Source organism: Ambystoma mexicanum, chromosome 11, assembly GCF_040938575.1.
Source record: "Ambystoma mexicanum isolate Mex_15411 chromosome 11, UKY_AmexF1_1, whole genome shotgun sequence".
Classification (NCBI taxonomy): domain Eukaryota; kingdom Metazoa; phylum Chordata; class Amphibia; order Caudata; family Ambystomatidae; genus Ambystoma; species Ambystoma mexicanum.
In genome coordinates, this window is record NC_090934.1 from 1,311,881,473 (window position 1) to 1,311,905,378 (window position 23,906).

General features: G+C 46.3%; 1 protein-coding gene across 4 annotated transcripts in view; it reads left to right on the top strand.

Annotated features, from left to right (window-relative positions):
• Window positions 1-23,906, top strand: part of DMXL2 (Dmx like 2) — a 2,950,233-nt gene that overhangs the window by 1,562,776 nt on the left and 1,363,551 nt on the right. For all 4 annotated transcript variants that reach the window (XR_011279824.1, XR_011279825.1, XM_069624807.1 and 1 more), the window contains exon 23: window positions 18,480-18,744. Coding sequence is in view for 2 of the 4 variants with exons in the window: in XM_069624807.1 (XP_069480908.1) it covers window positions 18,480-18,744 (265 nt within the window). In the remaining 2 variants the exon portion in view is untranslated. The remainder of the gene's footprint in view (window positions 1-18,479; window positions 18,745-23,906) is intronic.

Genomic DNA, 23,906 nt, shown 5'->3' on the forward strand with positions numbered 1-23,906 from the left:
CCACCTTACCCTGTGTTCAATACGTGGGGACGGGAGACCCAAGGTGCAGCATCCTGACATATTATTTTAGAAAACCATCTTGCACCCTTTTTGTATTAGTTCTAAGGTTTGGTAATATGTTTCTTAGCGTAGGCCCTTTTTATTTGACACAGCACCCCTAGGACTGCCTTATTTTCATTTGATGGTCGACGCTTGCTCCCATCTTAGATTTAGGTTTAGATTAGGCGTTTTTCCAACCTGCATACGGTTTATTAAACACCCTTGAACTGTGAGTACACCTCCATCTCCATTTCAAGTTCTGATTTGGGATCTCAATCTTTAACTAAAATTCCTTATGTGCGATCCTTTCGAGCCACTTTATTTGTGTCCATTAAGGTTGTTAACCTTTAAAACCATCCTATTAGTTGCATTAACATCAGCCCGCCAGGGTTGCAAACTGCACATCTTATCTTGTAAGCCTCCAAATGCTACCTTCTTTAAGGACAGCGTAGTTCTTAAAGTTAAGCTATTTTTCTGCCGAAAATTGTATCAGGCCTTCATATATCCCAGAAAATTGTGTTGCCATCATTTTTTTCTGACCTTCACATCCTGGCAAGGATGAAGAAAGGCTACATAGGCTTGATCCAAGATGGGCACTTCGCTTTTACATCTCTAGGATGGCTAAGTTACATCAAGGCAGTCTTACATTCTGTCCATAACAATTCTTAAGAGAACATTAAGAATTCTTACTCCCTCCTCCAAAACTAACACTGCTTTGGGAGTCTATCAAAAGAGGAGTAATATGTGGGAGGACACAATCTATTTGAAGAACAAGTTACTTACCCCTGGTAACGTTCTTTCGACTGGATGTTCCTCCCACATATTCCTCATCACCCCTCCCAACCCAGCCTGCTGTAGAATGTTCAAAGTCTGGCGTAACAACAGAACTGAAGCTAACGGGCACTGCATGTGCTATATATACCGACAATGACGTTGACTCCGAGATGGAAGCCTTCAAGGGACATTGAGTCGACTGAATCGACGCACAGCGCCCTCTGCGGAAAAATAAGTCCAAAGCAGCTGAAGCTGGACGCTGGAATGGAAGATATTAAAAGATGAGGAATACGTGGGAGGAACATCCAGTGGAAAAAAAAAAAACATTGCCAGGGGTAAGTAACTTGTTATTCTTCTGCTCAGGCACTAATAATAGTAGTCTGTTTCCTACTTGTTGTGGGGAGTATTCTTACTCCATATTTTGGTTTTTGTGCAGCATTTGTCTATTTATGGAGAGTAAAAGTAGCCGATGCACCCATAATCTGTTGGGCTGATTAACGTTCTCTTTGGATGGCGTTGAAGCTCTCCTTAGTCGGAAAGTGTCTCCTCTTTCTTTTAATCTGTCTTGGGGGCTGTATGAGATTAAATATTTTATCATTATACCACTGCCGCTGAGCAGTAGATCTACATTTGGCAGTGTGCACAGGAGAGAACGCACTGGTTTTGTTAGGAAAGGTTCACACTATTATGCGCTATTCTAGAGTGAGTGAGGTTAACTTCGAACAGATCTATGATGATTAATCTAGAAGCAATATTATGAATACCAACATTAAAGGTATCTAGTCCAGATGAACTCTGTGAAACAAGGTGTTTAATTAGGAATGTTGGTCTTCCCTAAAGTTCCCACATGGTCTTTGTGATATAAAGCCCAGCGTGCTTCTTGACGATTATAGTACCCATCTCAATTTTATGACCTCCCTTCTAGAATATCGTTCTCTCCCTTGCTTTAGAGTACAGGTCAGGCTGGGATATCACCATCTGGGTTGCTCTCCAAGGCTAATGGTAATACCCTTTAACCCTCTTATTGTTTTTGTCAGGCAGTTATTTTAGTTCAACAGCTGAGGATTGCACGGATTGTTTCTCTCTTTGCATTTGATCTTGTCTCAGCTTCAGAGATGTAGCCTCCGCATATGGATTTTTTCTCTTTCTCAGCGTGTAGTCTGTCAAGGTCTGAAATATATCCCTCAAGGGTCTTGGCTTTGTCTCCTCCTGTTTCTGGCCCACCAACAGTTCGAAGCCGCTGGGTGCATTTGTTGATTAAAGAGTCCCCGGATTTGAGCTGGTTTTATGGAGGGGTCTGAAGCCACTGTGACCAATATTTTTTGGGGCCAATAAGGCTGAGGATAGCCGGCCCCTCTGCCTTGATTGCCACCCCAAGACGTGGTACTCGCACCCCAGTCCGCCTGCCATACATGGCCCATGGCCCATGGTAGGATTTGGGCAACTTGTGCTGCTGGTTGGGAATTTTGTGGCAAGTCATGGACTCGCCTTGTATCAGGGGTGCCTTCTCTGGCAAAGAGATGCTGGTACCAGTAATTTCCTTCGGATTTAGATCAATTGACTGGATGCTATATGGTTTCACAGCATGTAACTTGGGGGTCCTAGTAAAGTCCTCCATACTTAATTATCGCCCCCCCCCCCCCCGTAGCTTTACCTTCCTGAGAGTTTTCCATGATAGACACTAGTAGCTTCTTTATGCCTGCCAGTTCACTTAGAACCATGTTGCTGAGGGACCCTCATTGACTTGAACCACGGATGGTGTGGGGGAGACCGATGTCCCAATGGGGGCTGGTGTATAGGAAGATTTAGCATTCAACTGGTGACCATTTTCGGCCTTATGCCCTGCACCTCGTCATTAAGGGCTACAAACACACTTTTGAAACTGATATTTTATTTGTTTCGTGCTCAAACACAGGTGTTGCGTGATGAGGCAAGGGAGGGGAAGCAAGGGAGTACAAAACAACGATCTTAGGCCCAGTGACATTGAGAATGTGAAAGTGCAGGGGAGAGGGAAGGGGGAAAGTGCGAGCGGCAGGGGGGAGTGGAAAGTGCTGAACATGTGATAGAACAACAACAGGTAGTGCGGCCAGCAAGTGGTAAGTGTGAGAATAAAGTGTAGACAACAGGTGTCTGATAAGTGCTGGAAAGGGACTGTAGGGTTGCAGGTACAGACCCAAGTTCAGGGGTTGCTAGGAGGCAGCGCGGGTGTGTGGCTGGGAGGGCAGTGGTCTGGGCCCGAAATCGGAGGGTAACCAGGTGCCCAGTGCCAAAGCAGACAGATTAGCGGGGGAGAGGAAGAGCGAAGTCAGACGCAAAGAGGAAGGTTTTGAGGTGCTTCGGGAACTGAAGATGGTTCTCCTCAAGATTCAGAGAGGCAGGGAGGCTGTTCCAGAGGGAGGCTCCAGCCGAGGAAAGGAATATACCCAACTCGTTGCTTATACTCGTTGCTTGCTGAGGGAGTTGGGGGTGATGGAGCTAAGAGCTTGAGTCGGACTGTATTTACTTAGGGAGAGTTGAAGGTATTGTGGACCCAGGCCCCAGAAAGCCTTGTGGACAATGCAAAGGGTCTTGAATTTAATCCTTGCAGCCACCGGGAGCCAATGAAGAGATTTCAGGGCTGCAGAGATATGATCCCTGGGCTTGAGGTCAAGGACAAGTCTTGCAGTCCTGTTCTGGATGAGCTGTAGAGGACGGAGAGTGATTGAAGGCAAATTTAGAAAGCGGCTGTTGCAATAGTCCAGCCTCTAGAGAACCAGAGCTCTGGGGGAAGGAGAGAAAAGGAAGAATACCTCTGAGGAGGTGCAGTTGCTAGCTGGACTTTTTTGAGATGTGAAGAGAAAAGGGAAGCGTGGAGTCAAAGATGACCCTGCGGTTCTTAACCTCGCAAGTGGGAGCAGGGAGAGGGCCAAGGGAGGCTGGCCAGAGAGTGACGGGGAAGGAAGGTGCAGGTGTGCCAATGAGGAGGATCTCTGTCTTACTGGTATTAAGGCAGAGGTTGTTGACGGGGCACGACACCTGGATTGCAGACAAACATAGCATTGAAGGTTTGAGCAGAGGGAAGCAATGCAGTCAGCGAGCAGTGCCAGGTATTGGTTGAAGAGCCGGGGAGAGAGGTTAGATCCCTGGGGAACACCACAGGTAGAAAGTGAGATAGAGGAAAAGAAGGAGCCAAGTTGGAACTGGGAAGGGCAGTTGGAGAGGCAGGAGGATAACCAGGCCAGGGCCTGATCAGTGCTACCCAGATTATTACAGAGGCGATTGAGCAGGATGACATGGTTGACCGTGTCAAAGGCAGAAAAAAGATCAAGTAGGATGAAGACAGATGGGATGGATTTTAGAATCAAGGTTGGAGAGCAAGTCTTCAGATGTTCAGGAGTGCAGTTGCCTTGATTCTGGCAGCTCTGAAGCCAGATTGATGGTCATGAAGACAACCAACAGAATCAGTGTGAAGATTAAGCTGGTAGATGGCCAGCTTTTCCAGGTGTTTTCCCAGGAAAGGGCTGATAGAGATTGTTATGTTATGTTATTTTGCATTTGCATAGCGCCTTATGTATCATTGGTATGATCTCAAAGCGCTGGTAGGTTGAATGCCCTTGGGAACCGTAGTTCAAGTCCGTTGAGAGAGAGAGTCGTAAAGTGCGTGGGTGCACCAGGTATGTGTGCAGCTGATGTGGTTGTTGCATGATAGCTGCTTCTTAGCGGTAGGTGTGGTGCTGAGGAGATCAGTTGGATGTGTTCACTCTGGAGGGTGGACATCCAGACTGAGTTCTGGCTGCGTTAGGCCTGAGGAGACGCCTAAGATAGCCGGTATGTGCTAGCTAGCTGTGTTGTATTAGGATGATGGGTGGTTTTATGAGTCATGTTAGTATGAGAACAGCTTTACGGAATGTGGCATAGTACTGCTGTGTTCTAGTTGAATGGTGGTGTATAGGAGAGAGTACGCGTAGTAGTGTAATATTGTGGTAATTAGTAAAGTGTAAGCAACCAGGCACACTCAGTGATGTTGGGAATAGTTGATAAAGATATCTGAAGGCAAGTAACCTGAACAAGTAACGTTGCATTATTAAGTTACCAAAACATCACTCACTTATTACTCGGTCGAGTGCATCTCCATAGCCACCAGACAGTCCCATTCCACTTCTGCCAAAGTCTCTCTCAAACCCTGCACCAGCACCACGTTCTACATCAGGTAGTCTGCCAAGATGGGTGATAGTCGGGCAAGAGAGGTCAGCTGTTTTTTTTTTTTTTTTAAGGAGAGGGTGTAACGCTCACCTGATTCTCGCAGAGGCGCCGGTCTTGACTGAGCGACTACCGTATCTTCAAAGGTGATGTGTAGCACCCGGTTGGCTCTTTGGGCTGGACCTCTGTGCACTGTATGCCTGACTTCAAGAGTAAGATGTCTGCAGACAGAAAATATGGGATTAATGAACTGGGGTTATTGGGGTGTCCCTATCTCTTCCCTTTTTGCTCTCCTGTAGACCCCCAAAGGTTAACGCTCTCACCTTAGGTAAGTGAATGCCGAGCTCTCCATCTGCCTCGGGGCAGGGTGCTGTAACCAGTTTCTTCACTGGATCGGTAGCGCAGGCCTCTTGACTTCAGAGGACTGCTGTCCGTCGTTTACTGATCGAACGGTAAGTTTCGAGTAATTCTATTGTCTTTAAAGTCTTTAGCAATGATGTCTCTTGTTTTGCAGGTTCCGGCGATGGCGGATGACGGGCTGAAGTGAGTTGAAGATGGAGTCCGTATGATGAATAGAAGCGCCTGGAAGCACGTAAGTAAGCGCTTGTTGCCTGCTCCACGATGCGCTCTAACTGTCTTTTATTTTGCAGGTACGAGTTCGGAGCGGCTGCAGGGTGCCGGAATACCCACTGGGGTTGATGTGGAAAGGAGTAATGGCACGTGAGTATCAAAGTTCCCCAATGTCTTTAAACGCACCTTGTTTTGTCTTTCAGATGCAGGATGCAGCGCCGAAGGCCTCCGGAGCGTGCGAAGAGTCGGTAAGCCTTTGTCTTTAAGATGCCAGAATGCTAACCTGTTCTTTCTTGTCTTTATAGGTGTTGCTGAAGACTGGATTCAGGATGGTAAGCCTTTTTCCTTAGGCCCAGGATCCGATGCAGAAGACACGATGAGCGTTCTGCTGCAGAGGATGCAGAATAACGCAAAGCAAGATTCATCCACTGGGTGTGGTTTAAATAGCCTCCTGTAGTGCTTAGGTGTCTCCTTCCACCGCCACGCCTAGGTAAGTAAAGAGTTCCTGCTTTCCAGAAGCATTCCAGTGTTCTGAATCTAGGGAGTGGCTCCTGCCCCACCCAACAGGAAAAGTAGTTCCAAACAGAAGAGGATCAGAGGCTCAGCTGGTAGGCAAGTAAGCAGCATGGTCTGCTGCAGGTAAGTCCACCCAAGCATTATGAGCCCGGCGCTTCCAGCGCTGGGACTGGGCACATTTATGAGCCTGGTGCCACTGGCGCCAGGACTGGGTCCAAAAGGTCCCAATTGGGACTGGTTGGCCCTCGGAACCTGGGTTATGGATCTGCTTCCAAGGGAGTTGGGAAAACCCTGATCTTTTGGAAGCAGAGATCATGACAGTACCCCCCCTCAAGGCCCCTCCCAAACCGGGCTTCTCCGGGGGTTTTGGCTTGTCAGGAAATGTTCGGTGAAATCTTTTGATTAGGCGAGGAGCGTGGACATATTCAGCAGGTTCCCAGGATCTCTCTTGGGGGCGTAGCCTTTCCAGTCAATTAGGTAAAATAGTTTAGATTTGGAGATCTTGGAGTCCAGAATGCTTTTGACTTCAAACTCGAGTTCTCCATCATCTAGGATGGGTTTTGGAGATTTAGTTAGTCGGGTTTGAGGTTGCACGGGTTTTAATAGAGAGACGTGGAAGACCGGATGTATCTTCATGTGAGGGGGCAAGTCCAACTTGACCGCTACTGGGTTTACTATGGTAGTGATGGAATAGGGACCAAGGTATCTTGGGTTGAATGTGCGTGGCCCTTTTAGAGGTAGATATTTGGTGGATAACCAGACTTGGTCCCCTACTTGATATTGAGGGGCTTACTTCCGATGTTGATCTGCTCCTTTCTTGTATTGTTCTTTAGCCCTTTGAAGGTGAGAAACAGCTTCCTTAAAGGCTTGGGTGATTGTAGAATGCAGGTAGTCTACTGCTGGTGTTTCAAGATCTTGGAGGGGATCCAACTCCGAGGTTCGAGGGTGACTGCCGTACAAAAGAAAAAACGGTGTTTTCCCAGTTCCCGAATGGACAGAGTTATTGTAGGCATATTCGGCTATCCAAAGGATGTCTTTCCAAGTTTTTTCAGTTTGTTGCAGCATGCAGCGTAAATACTGTTCCAGAGTTTGATTGGTCCTCTCGGTTTGTCCGTCGGTCTGAGGGTGGTGACAGGTCGATGGTCTCACATCAATTTGAGCCGACCGACAGCAACTTCGCCAAAAATGAGAAATAAATTGACTACCTCGATCCGAAATTAGAACCGAAGGAAAACCGTGTAGTCGGACGATGTTTTCGAGAAATTCTCGGGCCAGAGTTGCTGCTGTTGGCAAGCCTTTGATCGGGATGAAATGCGCCATCTTGGAGAATAAGTCCACGATTACTAGAATCGTATTGTATCCGGAGCATGGAGGTAGATCGGTGATGAAGTCCATAGAAAGCGTATGCCAAGGGCGAGGTGGGATGTCAATAGGGCGTACGAGGCCTGCTGGTCTTTCCTTTTGACTCTTGTTTTGGGCGCATACTCCACAAGACATTATAAAGTCTCTGATATCTTTTTTCCAAGACGGCCACCAGAAGTAGCGCTTGATCTTTTCTGAGGTCTTGGCCATACCGGGATGACCTTCCATTAAAGAATCGTGATAACAGGAGATTACTTTTTTCTGTAAATCTGTGCTGGGTAGGTATAATCGTTCTTGGAAATACAATAAGTTGTCCTTTACTGCAAAGTCCTTTCCCTGCAGATGCCAATTCTGTATGTCTGCTGGAGTTACAAGTTGCCTGGCTTTATCCTTAACTTCCTCTATGGATTCTGTGGCGATTACACCCAGATTTCTTTGTTCGGGAATGATTGGTACAGGTTTAGGGTTGATCAAGTGTTCTTCCATTCCCATCCGAGAAAGGGCATCAGCTTTACCGTTCTTTGTACCAGGTCGATAGGTAATTATGAAGTCAAACTCGGCAAAGAATAATGCCCAACGGAGTTGTCTAGAGGATTGGGCTTTTGCGGTTTTCAAATATTGCAGGTTTCGGTGATCCACAGTAACGGTGTGTCGGGCCCCCAGCAGATAATGCCGCCAAGCCTTAAAGGCAGACTTGATAGCCAGAAGTTTTCCTTGTCAGTAATCGTGTAATTGATTTCAGGAGGCGAGAATTTGCGGGACCAAAATGCCACGGGATGCAACTGATTGGTTACCGGGTCCTTTTGTGATAGAACTGCCCCCATGGCAAGGCTTGAAGCATCAGTTTCCACGATGTAGGGGAGTTCGGGGCGAGGGTGTTTTAAGATTGGTGCAGAGATAAATTTAGTCTTCAAATCCTGGAAAGCTTGTTCCGCCTCGGTAGACCATTCAAAACGTTTGTTTTTCTTTAACAAGGCAGTGATGGGCTGGACTATTCGAGAGAATTCGGGGATAAACCTGCGGTAATAGTTAGCGAAGCCTAACATGCTTTGCACACCTCTTACGGAGGATGGTGATGGCCATTTGAGAACTGCATCGACCTTTTTTGAATCCATACGTACTCTGCCAGGTGATAATATGAATCCCAAGAATTCAACTTCAGTCACGTTAAAAACACATTTTTCCAACTTAGCGAAAAGTTTGTGTTGACGCAATCTTTCGAGGACCATTTTCACGTGTTTCCGATGTTCAGATTCCGATGAAGAATAAACGAGGATGTCGTCAATGTAAACAACAACACACACATCTATGAGCTCTCTGAGGACATCGTTCATAAAATATTCAAAGGCGGCCGGGGCATTGCAAAGTCCGAAGGGCATGACCTGATATTCAAATAGCCCATACTTGGTGCGGAAGGCAGTCTTCCATTCATCCCCCTCTTTTACTCGTACCAAGTGGTAAGCTCCTCCTAAGATCCAGCTTTGTATATATGCATGCTTTTCTGACTTGGTCCAGGAGTTCAGGGATCAAAGGTAACGGATATCTATTCTTAACGGTGATCTGGTTCAAGGAGCGATAATCGATACAAGTTCTAAGGTCTCCTTCCTTTTTTGGAACGAAGAACAAAGCTGAAGAAGCAGGGGACTTGGAAGGACGAATAAACCCATTCGCCAGGTATTGATCCAGGTATTGTCGAAGGTGAAGGTTCTCAGGCTCGGTGAGGGCATAAATTCTACTACAAGGAGGAGTAGATCCAGGTATCAGGTCTATCTGGCAGTCATAAGACCTATGAGGAGGTAGAGTGTTAGCCTGATCCTTCCGGAAAACATCTTGGTATTCAAGGTATTCGGGAGGTAACTGGGGAGTCTCTGAAGAAATTGCTGCCAGTGCAACACCAGGTGGAGGGTGACAAGTAGAGACACATTCTGGAAACTGGACCGTTCTTGCTCGCCAATCGATCAGAGGATTGTGTTTCTCTAACCAAGGTATTCCTAGAATAATCTGAAACTGAGGGGCCTTGATCACATCGAACACGATCTTCTCATGGTGTCCATCTTGACTTACTAGCGTCACCTCTTGAGTGGTATGCGTTACTGGCCCGGAGGCTATCTCCGTACCATCCACTGTAGTAATGACGTCCTTTACAGCCTTGGGACAAAGAGTTAGATTCATCCTCAAAACCATTTCATGATCCACATAATTGCCGATGGCACCGCTGTCGACTTAAGCTTCAATTGCATGTAATCGATCCGGATTATCAGGGCTAATGAGGACCATAGGTATCACGAAATGCGAGGTCACGGAACTGGTTTTCACGCTCGGCAAGAGGACCTCTATTCTTGTCGGGCGAGGTCGTTTCCCTGCTCAGAGTTTGTAACTTTGGTAACTGCAGCTCCTACTGCCTTCTTGGCAGGTTTCACCGGACAGTCTCGAAGAAAGTGCCCTGAGTTTCCGCAATATAGGCATAATTGCAACTGTTTTCTCCTTGCCCGCTCCTTTTGTGTTAGAGGACCTTTCAGACCCCCGATTTGCATGGGTTCCCCGGAGTCTACTCCTTTGGAAGGAGTTGGCGGTTTGGAAAATACTCGAGCATCAAACTTGGAACGGTCGGCCTTCCTGTTCTGCAGTCTATGATCTATTTGAACGACCAAGTCTATATAATCCGAACAGCTTGTGGGGGATTCACTACTTGGGCTAAAACGTCTTTGAGCTCTCCACGTAGACCTCTGTAAAACAGCGTAATCCTTTTGTCCTCAGGCCATCCACTATTAGTCTATTGAAAGATGCAATATAAGCCAAAAGGTCTTGATTACCCTGTCGCAACGAAAGAAGCTCATTGTCCAAGGCCTGCCCCTGTGAATGTCTTGCGAACAGTTTTTCCATACTAAGCTGAAAGGCTTGAAAATCATGGAGAACCGGATCATCTTGATTAACTAGAGGGATCGACCAGTCTGCCGCGTTGCCACTAAGGTACGAAAGTACAAACGCTACTTTAGCTTGATCAGTTGGAAAGGCTGCTGGCCGGCATAAGAAGTGCAACCGGCACTGATTGATAAATACTGCAAACCTCTTTGGGTCACCAGAAAATCGTTCGGGCGGAGCTAGAGGTACATTCCCAGGTAGGTTGATCTGCACTGGATTCATAGAGGATGTTGAAGGAAGATTTGCCCCTGATGCGGGTAACGGGGTTTGTCCGGCTTGTGACTGTAGCAATTGTCTAGCAAGACCGTCTGTTCTCTCCTTGGAAATAATTAGTTCCCTTCTTAGAGCATTCGTTTCCTGACGAGCTGCATGCACTTCTGCCCTTAGTTCCCCAAGTAACCGGGCTAGGTGGTCAGTATCCGAGGTTTCCATAGCGCCTGGGCGAGAGTTTTGCGGTAGGCTTTGCGTTCTGTAACGCTCACCTGATTCTCGCAGAGGCACCGGTCTTGACTGGGCGACTACCGTATCTTCAAAGGTGATGTGTAGCACCCGGTTGGCTCTTTGGGCTGGACCTCTGTGCACTGTATGCCTGACTTCAAGAGTAAGATGTCTGCAGACAGAAAATATGGGATTAATGAACTGGGGTTATTGGGGTGTCCCTATCTCTTCCCTTTTTGCTCTCCTGTAGACCCCCAAAGGTTAACGCTCTCACCTTAGGTAAGTGAATGCCGAGCTCTCCATCTGCCTCGGGGCAGGGTGCTGTAACCAGTTTCTTCACTGGATCGGTAGCGCAGGCCTCTTGACTTCAGAGGACTGCTGTCCGTCGTTTACTGCACGAACGGTAAGTTTCGAGTAATTCTATTGTCTTTAAAGTCTTTAGCAATGATGTCTCTTGTTTTGCAGGTTCCGGCGATGGCGGATGACGGGCTGAAGTGAATTGAAGATGGAGCCCGTGTGATGAATAGAAGCGCCTGGAAGCACGTAAGTAAGCGCTTGTTGCCTGCTTCACGATGCGCTCTAACTGTCTTTTATTTTGCAGGTACGAGTTCGGAGCGGCTGCAGGGTGCCGGAATACCCACTGGGGTTGATGTGGGAAGGAGTAATGGCACGTGAGTATCAAAGTTCCCCAATGTCTTTAAACACACCTTGTTTTGTCTTTCAGATGCAGGATGCAGCGCCGAAGGCCTCCGGAGCGTGCGAAGAGTCGGTAAGCTTTTGTCTTTCAGATGCCGGAATGCAGTGTGAAGACCTCCGGAGCGCACGAAGAGTAGGTAAGCCTTTGTCTTTCAGATGCCAGAATGCTAACCTGTTCTTTCTTGTCTTTATAGGTGTTGCTGAAGACTGGATTCAGGATGGTAAGCCTTTTTCCTTAGGCCCAGGATCCGATGCAGAAGACACGATGAGCGTTCTGCTGCAGAGGATGCAGAATAACGCAAAGCAAGATTCATCCACCGGGTGTGGTTTAAATAGCCTCCTGTAGTGCTTAGGTGTCTCCTTCCACAGCCACGCCTAGGTAAGAAAAGAGTTCCTGCTTTCCAGAAGAGTTCCAGTGTTCTGAATCTAGGGAGTGGCTCCTGCCCCACCCAACAGGAAAAGTAGTTCCAAACAGAAGAGGATCAGAGGCTCAGCTGGTAGGCAAGTAAGCAGCATGGTCTGCTGCAGGTAAGTCCACCCAAGCATTATGAGCCCGGCGCTTCCAGGGCTGGGACTGGGCACATTTATGAGCCTGGTGCCACTGGCGCCAGGACTGGGTCCAAAAGGTCCCAATTGGGACTGGTTGGCCCTCGGAACCTGGGTTATGGATCTGCTTCCAAGGGAGTTGGGAAAACCCTGACCTTTTGGAAGCAGAGATCATGACAGAGGGTGTACAAGTGAGTGCTTCAGAGGTGAGGGGAAGGCTCTAAAGGCGAAGGGGTGGTTGCAGTAGTCAGCCAGAGCAGGAGCAAGGGTGTCAATGTGGTCCTTGATGGTTTTGGATGAACAGAGAAGAACCTGTTTTGACAAGACTTTCATAGATCAAACTTGTCTGGAAATCACGTCAGGGGAGAATAGAGGAAAAGATGGGAAAGAAAGTGTAGAGGTGGCTGCTGGAGGCCAGAGGTATCACAGCGAGAAGGGTCAGGAGGCGGGGAGGCCGAGAGGGCTGACAGGATGTCTTGGGTTTTTGAGATGATATGAGAGGCAAGGGCCATGCAGAGGGCCGGAGAGGTAGAGACTGCAGCTGGGTTGGCCATCTCCTTGCAGATTTTCAAGAGTTTGACCGAGTTGCTAGATGCCGCAGAGACACGGGCTTGGATATGGGTGCTCATCTTTTGTGCGGAAAAGGAGCCGGTATTGCCTTTTGAGCAGGAGGCAGGCCAGTTTGTCAGAGGATGCGTTTAAGGGTAACTAGGTCAGAGCCATACCAAGAGTTGCACTTGGCTTTGGGCTTCAAGCAGATCCTCATGACAGGGGCAAGAACATCAAGAGTATCAGAGATAGAAGAGTAGAGCAGGCAAAGGGCTGTGTCAGAATGTGAGTCAGCTAGAGGTGGAGGAGGTGGAGAGAAAGTGGTAGCGAAAGCCTCGACTGACACACGCGTCATAGGTCAGATGACCGAGAAGGTAGGTGGCAGTGTTGGAGTTGGCTTGGATTGAGGGGTAGTGAGGGAGAGATGGGAGGAAAGGAGAGAGTGATCACTCCAGGAGAGAGGAGTGGACATAGGGATAGAGAGGGGGAGGTCTGAAGAGATCAGAACATCCAGAGTGTGACCTGCAAAGAGAGTCGGGCCAGAGGGGAGAATAGAAAGAGGGAGAGTCGCAGCGGTCGCGAAAGAGTCCAGAGGAGGGACAGAAAGCATCCAGATGGATGTTGAAGTCTCCAAGAAGAGTCTTGGTGTGGAGCTGATGGTTAAGGATGAAGGTATTGTTCGAGTGGCAGGATCCAGTAAATGACGGCTGTAGGCAGAAACTGAGTTCCAAGACAGGGCGACAGCAAGAATGGCAGAGAGAGACTAGAGCTGACAGTGCCACAGGACACGGAGGGCAGAGAGAGCAATGAGCTGATGGGAAGCATCCACCGGAGGCAAGCGGAGAGAGCAAGGCAACAAAGAATAGATAAGCAAAGACAGTGAGAGTGAGAGGGAGCAGGTCGCAGGGAAGCCAGGAACCAGGGAACCAAGTTGGGAACCAGGAGAGCGGCGGAGTCGCAGTGTCAGTCCAGAAAAAGTAGATAACCTTCAATGGTGAGGCAATGTACTTTATTGGCCGAAGACCAACCGCTTCATGTGTTTAGCATTAGAAATACATAGCCATAAGCTTGACTGAAGTGCGGCCATTTTTAAGGTGATTGAAATCGCCATTTTGTTTTCTAGCCTTCGCCTCTTGCTTTCTGTTAAAACTGCTTTGCTGAAAACTTATTCTGCCTTACAAATGCATTATCATTCATGTAAAGGGCAAGGCCACGAGAGACTTGTCGAAACATAATGCAGCAACCCAGACAGAAATGCCCGACCTCCTCCCTCACAAGTCCTTGGAAGTAAGCAGCGAGGCATTTTTATCAGTACACAGGTGCCAGCTAGTCTCATTAATACAGTAGAAATATTAGAAGCGAACATTAAATGGTTTGAATTATGTTCTTCTTTGCGGTACCCCTTTTCTGAGCTCTGTAGAGTCCTGGAGAGCAAGTTGACCCCCAGTACGCGAATAGAAACTAGGAGATAGCGAGGCCTGGAATGTGTCTCCCCCCTGCAAGCAGCTTGCTTGCAGAGAACAGAAGCAGAGTGTTCCTATAACAAAGAATTGTGTCTGTAGGCTCCCGAAATTGCAAACTGTTGCTAAATAAATATCTGAAGGTGTCATTCTCGTCACTATTGTCAATCATCACACCCAATTCAAAGGAAATACATCATGGGCCGTATTGAAATGTGTCACCACTGATTGTAAGCAGCCTGTTTTGTATATATGTAACCTTTGGACGATTCTCGCTCTCGTCCGTCCCCCAGGGTTTGGAAACACATGCCGCGGGGTGTGGCCAACTGTGACTATTTGCTTTGCAACAAACCCTAGCTTTTGGGAATACAACCTCGTGTCTGGCGTATCAGCTTGTGTGTGGTGGTTGTGCCTTGTTTCCATACGCAAGGGTCCCTCAGGGGCCCCTTCAGCGGAACTAGACAAGAATCAGAAAAAGTAGTATATGGCTTATTTAGAATCAAGCGACGCAGGGAGTTTCCTGCTGCTTGACTTTCATAGTGTCTTCAAAGCGAATTGCATCCCAGGAAGCAACGCTCCTCCTAGCGGCCATGTTGTTAAAGGCTAGAACGTTGCAGGGGTTCCTAGAAAGTGAACAAAGCGTGCACTCTCTTGCAGTTGAATACAGCCCCGCAGGAGGTCTTCTCTGCCATTGCCGCCAAAGTGACCAGGAACTGGCAGAGTTCCTAACAGGTGGAACATTGATTGTCCTCTTCATGTAAATCAGTGGCCTTACATCGATGACGACCAAAGTACTCCCATAAAAGTAATTAATTTCTTGTATTAACTGGTATGCGTCCATCGAGAGATTGGTAGGACTATGGGGCTGTGCCTTGGGCTCAGCACCTGGTGCAAGAAGCGGCGCCAGGATTTTCCTTTTTACAGTTGGTATTCTCTTTGTTTGATTAAGCATTGGAAACTTGGTGAGGCTAGAAGGTATGGGGGGACGGTAGCCATGCAGGCCGCTACAGTCGTAGTTGACATAGTAAAATGGATAAGTAAAAAATGGGTGGTCTTGCAGTACTGTTTCAGGCAGTTCAAATGAACCCCCCCATCACTTCACCTCACCTTGGCTGCACTTTGGCTGCACAGAATCTTCCCCACTTTCCTTGTTGAGCGGTGTGCTGAAGTATCACAAACACGTAGTGCGCCCTGCCCCCCACAGGCGCCTAACACCCTATAGGTGCCCAAAACCCACGCCCTTGTCCTGCAGGCTTCACCCTTGCGCGCTGGGCCCAAGGGAGATGATGGTGCTGGGTGGGCAGGGGGTTGTGGCCTCTAGTCCTCCATTGCAGTGGCCCTTCTAGGCCAGGGACAAACCGAAGAATGCAGGAGCGGCAACCCAAGACCTGTGCCCTTGTTCCGCGAGCTTGGGCTGAGGGAGATAATGGCGCTGGGGTTGTGTCCTCTACTCCTCCATTGCAGTGTCCCTCCTGGGCCAGGGACAAACAGCAGAATACAGGAGCTGCAACCAAACTCCTGCGCCCTTGTCCCGGAGGCTTCACCCTTGCTGGCTGGGGCTGTGGGAGAGGATGGTGCTCGAGCCGTGGTCTCTAGTCCTCCATTACGGTGGCCCTCCTGCACTAGGGACAAATGGCAGAACGCAGGAGCGGCAACCAAACTTCTGCTCTGTTGTCCCGCTTTCGTTATTTTTTACTGTAGTGTTGTATGGTGTGCTGACTGTTCTGCCAATGATTAGGGTGCTGAGCGACGTTACTTACGATAGTGATCTTTTCAATCTACTTTTTACAAGGATTTTTTAACCTTGTGGCATGTTTTCTAGATATATTTGAAGATGTTAAACTATGTTTCGTTAATACCTATGTTTATGGGTTCCTATGCCTAGTTTGTGCTGTATGTTTAGAACATTCTTAATCAAGAAACCTATTGGTGACTTTATCTTCTCACGTATTAAACCTGTTTGATTTTTTTGTTTGCTGTTAAAGAGAGAGTATGACTAGGGTGAGGGAGCTTGCGAGGTTTGGTTATCGGGTTCTTATGTTGCATGGTTACTTGGGAACCTCGAGGTCTATGTAAATAATTGGTCAGTGGGTATTTTTTGTTGGTTACTCGGATATGACTATAACGGAAGAGTGCTTTTTGAGATGGAGATGTTTTGTAAGTCTTAAGGTTGGCCAGCCTTGCACCGTAAATGTGTTATTATTGTATATGCTTGTGAGTTTTTATGTTGAGTGGTTGTAGTTTGTGCAATTAGAAGACTGGAGCTTCTTGTATCGTTTCTTGCGGCAAAGGAATCATTTAATGCTAGATTTCAGTCACAGGTGGACTTCATTGGACAAAAATAGCAAATTTCCAGATTTAAATCTGAGGAATATAACCGCGATCTGGGTATTTGGCTTGAGGTAAGGGTTGTGTTCTCACAACAAAATATTTTTTATTTTTTTTATAAGAGTGGTCTTCCTAGAGTTATAGCATAGGTGACTGCAGGGTTGATCCGTGAATCAAAGTCGAAGGGAGAGCGAGAGAATGTATTAATGTTGTAATGTAATTTTCTCTAGATGGCAAACCCATATGTTAATGGATGTAGGGGGAGATTGCAAGCGCAACAATTTCAGGAAGTGAAATTAGGTAGAAGTTAACTGACGCAATGTGGAATGTCCTATGTATGGATTAGGCCATAATGTTCTGGTATATGCTCTAGAATCAGAACTGTGAATATTATAAAGTTAGCTGCCTAAAACCTTAAGTCCCTTAAAGTAACAATCTGTAGGTTTGACAGACAATTGTTTTGATGACAATGCCCCACACATTGAGTTAGTATTAACTGTTTAATAGCTGGCCAACAGCATTGGTTGCAGTGATGCGAATACATCTTTACTTGACTTCTCGTGAGTTGGTATAGTTTCTCTTATCAATGGGCAGTTGTCCTTTCATAGATGGTCATCACACTTTCCAGGCATGTGTACTTATCTTTAGACAATCAGATGAGGAACTGTCAAATCCTCTGTCTCATCTACAGTAAATGCCTGCATTCTGTGTTCCCCTTTCTCCTTCTCACATTTTCCAGCTCTTTAGACGATCAGCAATCTTGGAATGGAGACTCCTAACAACTTGTACAAGCTACATTCTAAGCTCCCTTTTGTAATGTGTACACATTGGTCCCTGATCAAGGAGACATGGACAACATATGTTCCAGGAAGCACCAAGTGAGAATGCCCTTTCCCCTTGCACAACCTCCAACAGGTTTGGAGCCTTTACCATCTGGCTCGGTTGTTTGATAGGTGACATTTTCCCTTGTTACTTGAAGCTTGCAAGGTGAAGTTGCTTTGAACAGAGCTGGAGGTTGCTGCAGCTTGGTGAATATGCATTATCCTTGGATTGGTAATCATGCAGTGACACAGCACCCCAAAATTCTCACACATTCCGATTTGCACTTCATCTTTAAAATTGTAAAGATTGTGCATGGTTTTACTGTTCCAGAAAAAAGTATGTGCAATCCATGTTGTTTCATGTCATAGGTGTTGACTGAAGGGTTGTAGTGGCAGCAACAGTTGCAACGCAGTGGCTGCCGCCATTACAGGAATATTTTGTTCGCATGTGTGCATGGCCAAGATCTCACTAAATGAACTGCATGCATCATTCTGTTAAGGGCTGAGTAACACCAAAGCTCTGTATGCGTGCAGTTAATCCCTGATCTGTCTGTGATGAGTGCAGAATAGTAGCAAAGAGAGTGACTGGTGGACGCTGTATCTCTTTGTACCCTTTCTGCTTTACCTACTCCATTTCCATGTTTTGTTTCTATTGTGTGTTTTTTTGTTTTTAAATGCCTTGAGGTTTCTCATGCTAAAGTTGTATTGAGAAAATTGTACTCTGAGGCAACGCACCAAAGAAGACATGTCACTGATGATAGCTCACTTTGGTCTGTCACAGTGCATGTGTGCTTGCATGTTAGGAGGCTTTGCAAGTTCCTCTCTTTTGACCGTCTATGATTGGAAACAACTTTGCCTTCCACATCCGAGTTCTGAGTGCCAAAGGCCCTGATATGCTTAATTCTTTTTCTTGCTGTTTCTTCTTTTCTTTTGTTGTGTGTTATAGCTGTTCTCATTTCATTTGTGTTCGACCAATACATTTTGTTTAACATGCAATTGGCAGCAGCTGACCTGGTGTATGATTTGTGCTCTTTGTCTAATTGATGCATCCAGGTCACTCATGAAACATCTCTCACATAAGAAATCCAAGGGATTCTATTCGGCAGATAGTGCCTTATTTCATAATGAGAAAAGGTAGCATAAAATGTCACCCGATTTGTATTGAGTTTGTTTGGGAATCCTATGGCATGGTGTTTTGCATATGAGAACCATGTCATTGCTGGTATACGTGTTAGCTTGATTTGCCTTAACATTGAACTTCTCATTTCAATTAAATTAGGTATGTCTTGAAAAGATGGAAGATATTCAGCTTGCTATGGTTATTTCCCGGCTGTATGAATCAGAGTTTGAGTCATCATCCACCTATGAATCGATTCTTTACGAAAAGGTTTTGGGGTGCAAGAAAGATGGCAAAGGATTCAGCTGCACCAGATTGCATCCAGATCCCTTTTTGAGAAGTATTGCATACTGGATTATAAAAGATTTCCCTAAAGCGTTGGAGACATTATTAGAACAAACTCCAAAGGAAGATGATGAGAATCCAGGTGGGACTCAAAACTATAGACTTACATTTTATATTGTTTGTTTCATATTATACATTATAATGTAAATACAGCAGTACTCTATTAGCGAGTAAAAAGGAATCACCTATTTAATTACTTTATTAAAACTGAATTAGCAGAAAATTGCACCTCTGTAACCCTTTGTATATTCGCTAATTTGATATGAAAATACCTTAAACACTGCTTTGGCCCTAAAAATAAATCACATTTCACGTAATTCGAATGATTTTCCTTAAACATACTTGTAATTCATATCCATATCTGGCCTTTCATTTATTCCATCCAAATGGGACTAGTCTTGCTCATAGGCAGGCTTAGATTGGGGAATCTTGAGGCAGGGCATGTACCCAGATGGCTTGGCTGAGGTGAGTCTCTGTCTGCTATAAATCTGAGCTCCGATTACTACAACTTGACTGAAGCCTGAATTTCTGCAATAATGTAACAGGTTATTTTGAATGTAAACATACTTTGTAGTCCAATTTAGAATGATAACAGATTTTGTTTTTAAAGGAAAAAACCTCCTTTGATATTAGCAGTGCCCCCGACTGAAATATTTAGCTCCATTTATTTATTTACTTATTTATTGTGCATTTGTAAGGCAATTATACATCAACAAATTATGCAGTAGGGAGGGTACATGGGAACAAAGGCAAACTGGAATACACTGATGAACAGGAATGGGGCGGTCCTACTAGGTATTGTCAGCCTTCAGAACATGCAAGTGCAGAGAGAAGGGACAGGGAAGGGGGTGAGTGCTAGGAGTTCCACTGAGGGAATTGCAAGAAGTTAGTTTTGTGCAACAGTAAGTGTCTGGCAGAGATTTCTTAGTACAGAAGTGATCTCCTACCAATAAAAAGGGCAAACTTGTGGCAACACAGGCCAGTGGGTGCCCAAAGGCAAGTCCTAGGGTGGGGTGGAAGGCTGAGGGTGATTGGGTGGGACACCAGGGCCCAGAAGGACACATAAGGTCCCTGTCCACAAATTTCAGCGACTGTGGTTGTGTTAGCATGGGAACTAGAGGGGGAAGGATGAGGTGAAGGGGAAAGTCTTGATGAGCATCCAGAATTTGAGGCGATCCAGCTCACACATCTGCAGTAAGGTCACATTTATGTTCAAATTAATGTATCTACAGGGCTAAGGCATCAAGGCACTGTCCTTCACCCCTTTTCCTCTACTCCTCTCACCAGTAGTGTATGGACATCATGGCTCGGTCTAATAAATTGTCACATTGTGTCTTGTCAGCAATATCTGCATTCAGTTGTAAACCTTTATCCAGCTACTGAAAGTCAAGAAAAACATAGGGATGGACACACTTTTACAGTTCTTTAATGAATACTGGGTGGTGAGTTTATTTTTAAGCTGATTATTTCTTTTCAGGGTCAAGACTCCTCTACTGCTAGACTAGAATTTGGAGAACATATATTAAAAGGAAAATACATGTTTTAATGCAATACTGCAGGCAGAATACTTGGAAAACCCCAATTTTGAAGGTTTCCTGTGTTTACGTCTGGAACATATACAGGTGTATTGTTTCCATTGTGAGTTGAACAGTGGTCATGACAGCTGATGTTGTCAGGTTTACTGATAGAATGTGCAGTTCCTGGATAAAAAGGGACATGCACATCGTAGGGATTCTGGGATGGTGGGCTACCTTCTCAACCTGACCCAAGGGGTTCCATTTCAGCAATCTTTTCCTGAGGGTTGGATCACCACAGATTAGGCCCTCCTTAGATGGGGAGTGACTCTGATGGACTTCAAGGTGCACAGTCTGTGGTCCCTGCAGCAGAAGCTGCTTCATAACATTCTGCTGGAATTAAAGGCCATCTCGAATGCTCTGATATTTTTTCGGTCAGTCCTTGCAGGGAAGGGGGTCCCCATTCAGAGGGGCAGTTTTACTTCTATGATCTATATGAAGAAAGAAAACATCCCCTCCCCTTGTGTTACCTGGCAGTGTCATTATGGGAATTGACTGTCGATCACATGTCCCTCAAAGCAATTCATCTTGTGGGAGTGCTCAACACGGAAGACTACCTTATAAGCAGACTGAATTCCTTGAACCATGAATGGGAGATCAAGTCCTCCCTTCTTGAGGCCATCTTCTTGCGCTGGTGCCCCCGTTAGATGGACCTATTCCCTACCTTGAGCAACAAGTGCCTTCTGTTTGCCTCCCGGGATACAGGCCTGAGTTCCTTGGGTGATGCACTACTGATTCAGTGGGAGTCCATGTCTCTCTGAGCATTGCCTCTGATTCTGCTGCTTCCCAAGGTTCTGCCAAAGTTTGCCAGTTGCAGTAGTTGGACTAGAATCTTCTTTTTTTTTTTTTAAATACTGCACCTTTATTGAGTTTTATTGAGTTTAACACTTCACAGCACAACAATCCATAGCAATATCAGGTGGTACATATCACTCAACATTTTAGCCAAGAACAGAGCAACCCCCCATTCATTGTCCTTCCCCCACCCCGCTAAGCGGACCCTTCCCAAAACTCCCCATCAACCTAAAATTCCAACCCCTTCCTGACCCCACCCAACTGCCCCTCCTCTTCTACCCTGCCCAGGCATCCCCCACTCCGTTGATATGGACATATCCATTTCTTCACCTTTTCCCCTTTCAATCTCCTTTTTATTCTCTCGGCATCCATTTTCTCCAAACCTTGGTATGCTTTTGTGGACATCCCCTGTTCTTGTACACCAGTTTCTCTAGCCCCATACTCCTATGCATCTAACCTTTCCAGATCCACTAAGAAGGACCTTCCTCCCCTGCCAAATCCCTGGCCCACCAGGCATCTTTTATACGCCATTAAAGCTGAGTCGCCCCATACTCCCAGAACACAAGGTTTTGGGTCTAGTGCCAATTCATCATCTTCCACCGTATTCGAAATATCCATGACCTCCCGCAACTGATACCCTATTACTGGGCATGCTCATATCAGATGTTCGAACATCCCTGTCTACATCTTACAATTGAGGCACATCTGATTGTCCCTCCTGCACATTTTAAACAACCTCTGGGGGCTATAATGCATCCTGTGGAGGATCTTGTAATGTATGGACCTCAACTTGGAATGAATCGTCGACCCCTTCGTTGCTCCAAGCACACTCTCCAAGTCCCCATCGTCCAACTCCCCCAGGTCCCTTTCCCATGCCATCCTCCAATTCAATAAAGGCTTGAAAGTGGTACTTATGAGTCGAGCTGAATCTTGGGGTCTGCTGCTCTTGCTGTGTGCTGCTAATGCCTCTACTCTTTCTACTTCTGAGGCTGAGGAGGTGCCTACTGCATAACTACCCTGATTCACCATGGAGCGGTCGCGGAGTAGAGCTGAGTCTTGGGAGTCTTAGGAGGCACGAGGCACCGGTGAACTCCTTGCTATTTGACTGTTGTGGAACCTGAAATGGAGCCTGACTTCGGCTACGACATAATCCAACGTCTTTGAGAGACAAAAGTAAACTTTTACACCAACTTCCTCAGCTACCAGTTCATCAACATCTCACGCGTTCACAACTACGTCGTGGACATTTCGGAGCTGGCCAAGGTATCTAGACAAGTAAGTGCGCCCTCGTTGCTATATGCTACAGACGCAGCAAAGATTGTTTATCGCCACGAGTTTGACTACACAAACATAACTGTACACAAACATAACCGTACTTAATAATATTGCTGCTGATAAAATATTGACTCTAGGGGATCGTTAATCTGTTAGCAAAAAGAGCTGAATCGCATTTAGAACTCGGCGATTACCACTGTGACCCACATTTTTCCTCCATCGCACAGCTCGGAGTGACTGTTGTTAGTAGTGGGGATGACGTAGTGTTTTTGGAACCGGAGCCCATTGTGACTTCTGCAACTGTAGTCGCAATCCCTGCGTTGCGAGTAATTGCCTGGCGGGCTCTCCAAGTGATTAAAAACAAAGTTCGAGGGTAGACCATTGATGCGAACATCACAGGGAACAAACACTTTGCTATGGGCTTTACGGTTGCCAAAAAAGTACCTTGATTGTAACAGCTCTTCCAGGCGAAGAGTCGCGGCCTTGTCTCCCCAGAATGCAGTGCAACCTGCACACAATACTGTCATTGGGCAGCGTATGTCGGATTGACCCATGCAGTGGCAAAATCACAGAGTTCTGACAGTTACAATTGGGCAGGGGAAAAGAGACGTCTTGCAGGCTAGACTTGAAGATGAAGTGTTTTCAACGTTTATGCTGTCAATCCAAGCGGCACCTGAATCTAATGAAATAATCATGAACAGCGGAGATGGTGTGTGTTGGCCGCAATACTTTCCTCACAAAGGGAGTCTACATCTGAGTTAACAATTGCATCCACGACTCCTGAACTGAATTCTGACTCACCTATTGAGAATGATATAAATCTGTGTCTTGTATCGAAACTTGAAGCTGAATAAATCTAAAAAGCTGTCTCCATATAAAAAAACAGATTGTTTTAATACTGAAAACCCAAAAACACATGAAAGAAGAATTTCACTGGACATAGTTAATAAATTACAATGTGATTTAACGCGGATTAATTCTGACAGAAACAAAGTGAGAGATGATTCAGAGGCCTCAGTGCGTGAGGAGCAAAGCAGTGTGATCGGGCCTCTAATCTCTTTCTCCAGCATGGGGTCTGGCATGGATTCACATGCTCATGAATATTCCCCGTCGTCAGGCTGGGAATCCTCGGTAAAGAAAAATCAGTATCAGTTTCGTTTCTGATCTGTCTTTCGTAGTAGTAACCAATCACTGATCTCTGCGTCATACTGACCACAACCAATGACTGCCCTCTCCCTAAGCCCCGCCTCTGGCAGCCATCTTCAGATTTTTACCGCACGTTCAAGTGTTGGGATCCTCGTGCTATTGCCCTCGAGCGTTAGTGCTTTTTTTCGCGTTTTTTTTTTAGAAAAATGTCTCTTTTTTCGGTCTAAAGAGCCTCAAGCTCCACCGTTTCTTTATCCGATCAACGGGGACACGTGTCGGATTCTTCTACGCCCCTCAGGGGTGAAGATTACGTCGAGCACGCTTTCGGAGGATTCCAGAAGTTTCTCAGGCCCTTCTCGAGCATGGCCCAGGAGAAGGGAAGCTCGATGCCCGGAAAGCTGTTCAGGGTCTGCCCTGGATGCCAGCTTCAGAATGTCTTTAAGGAGGACGAACA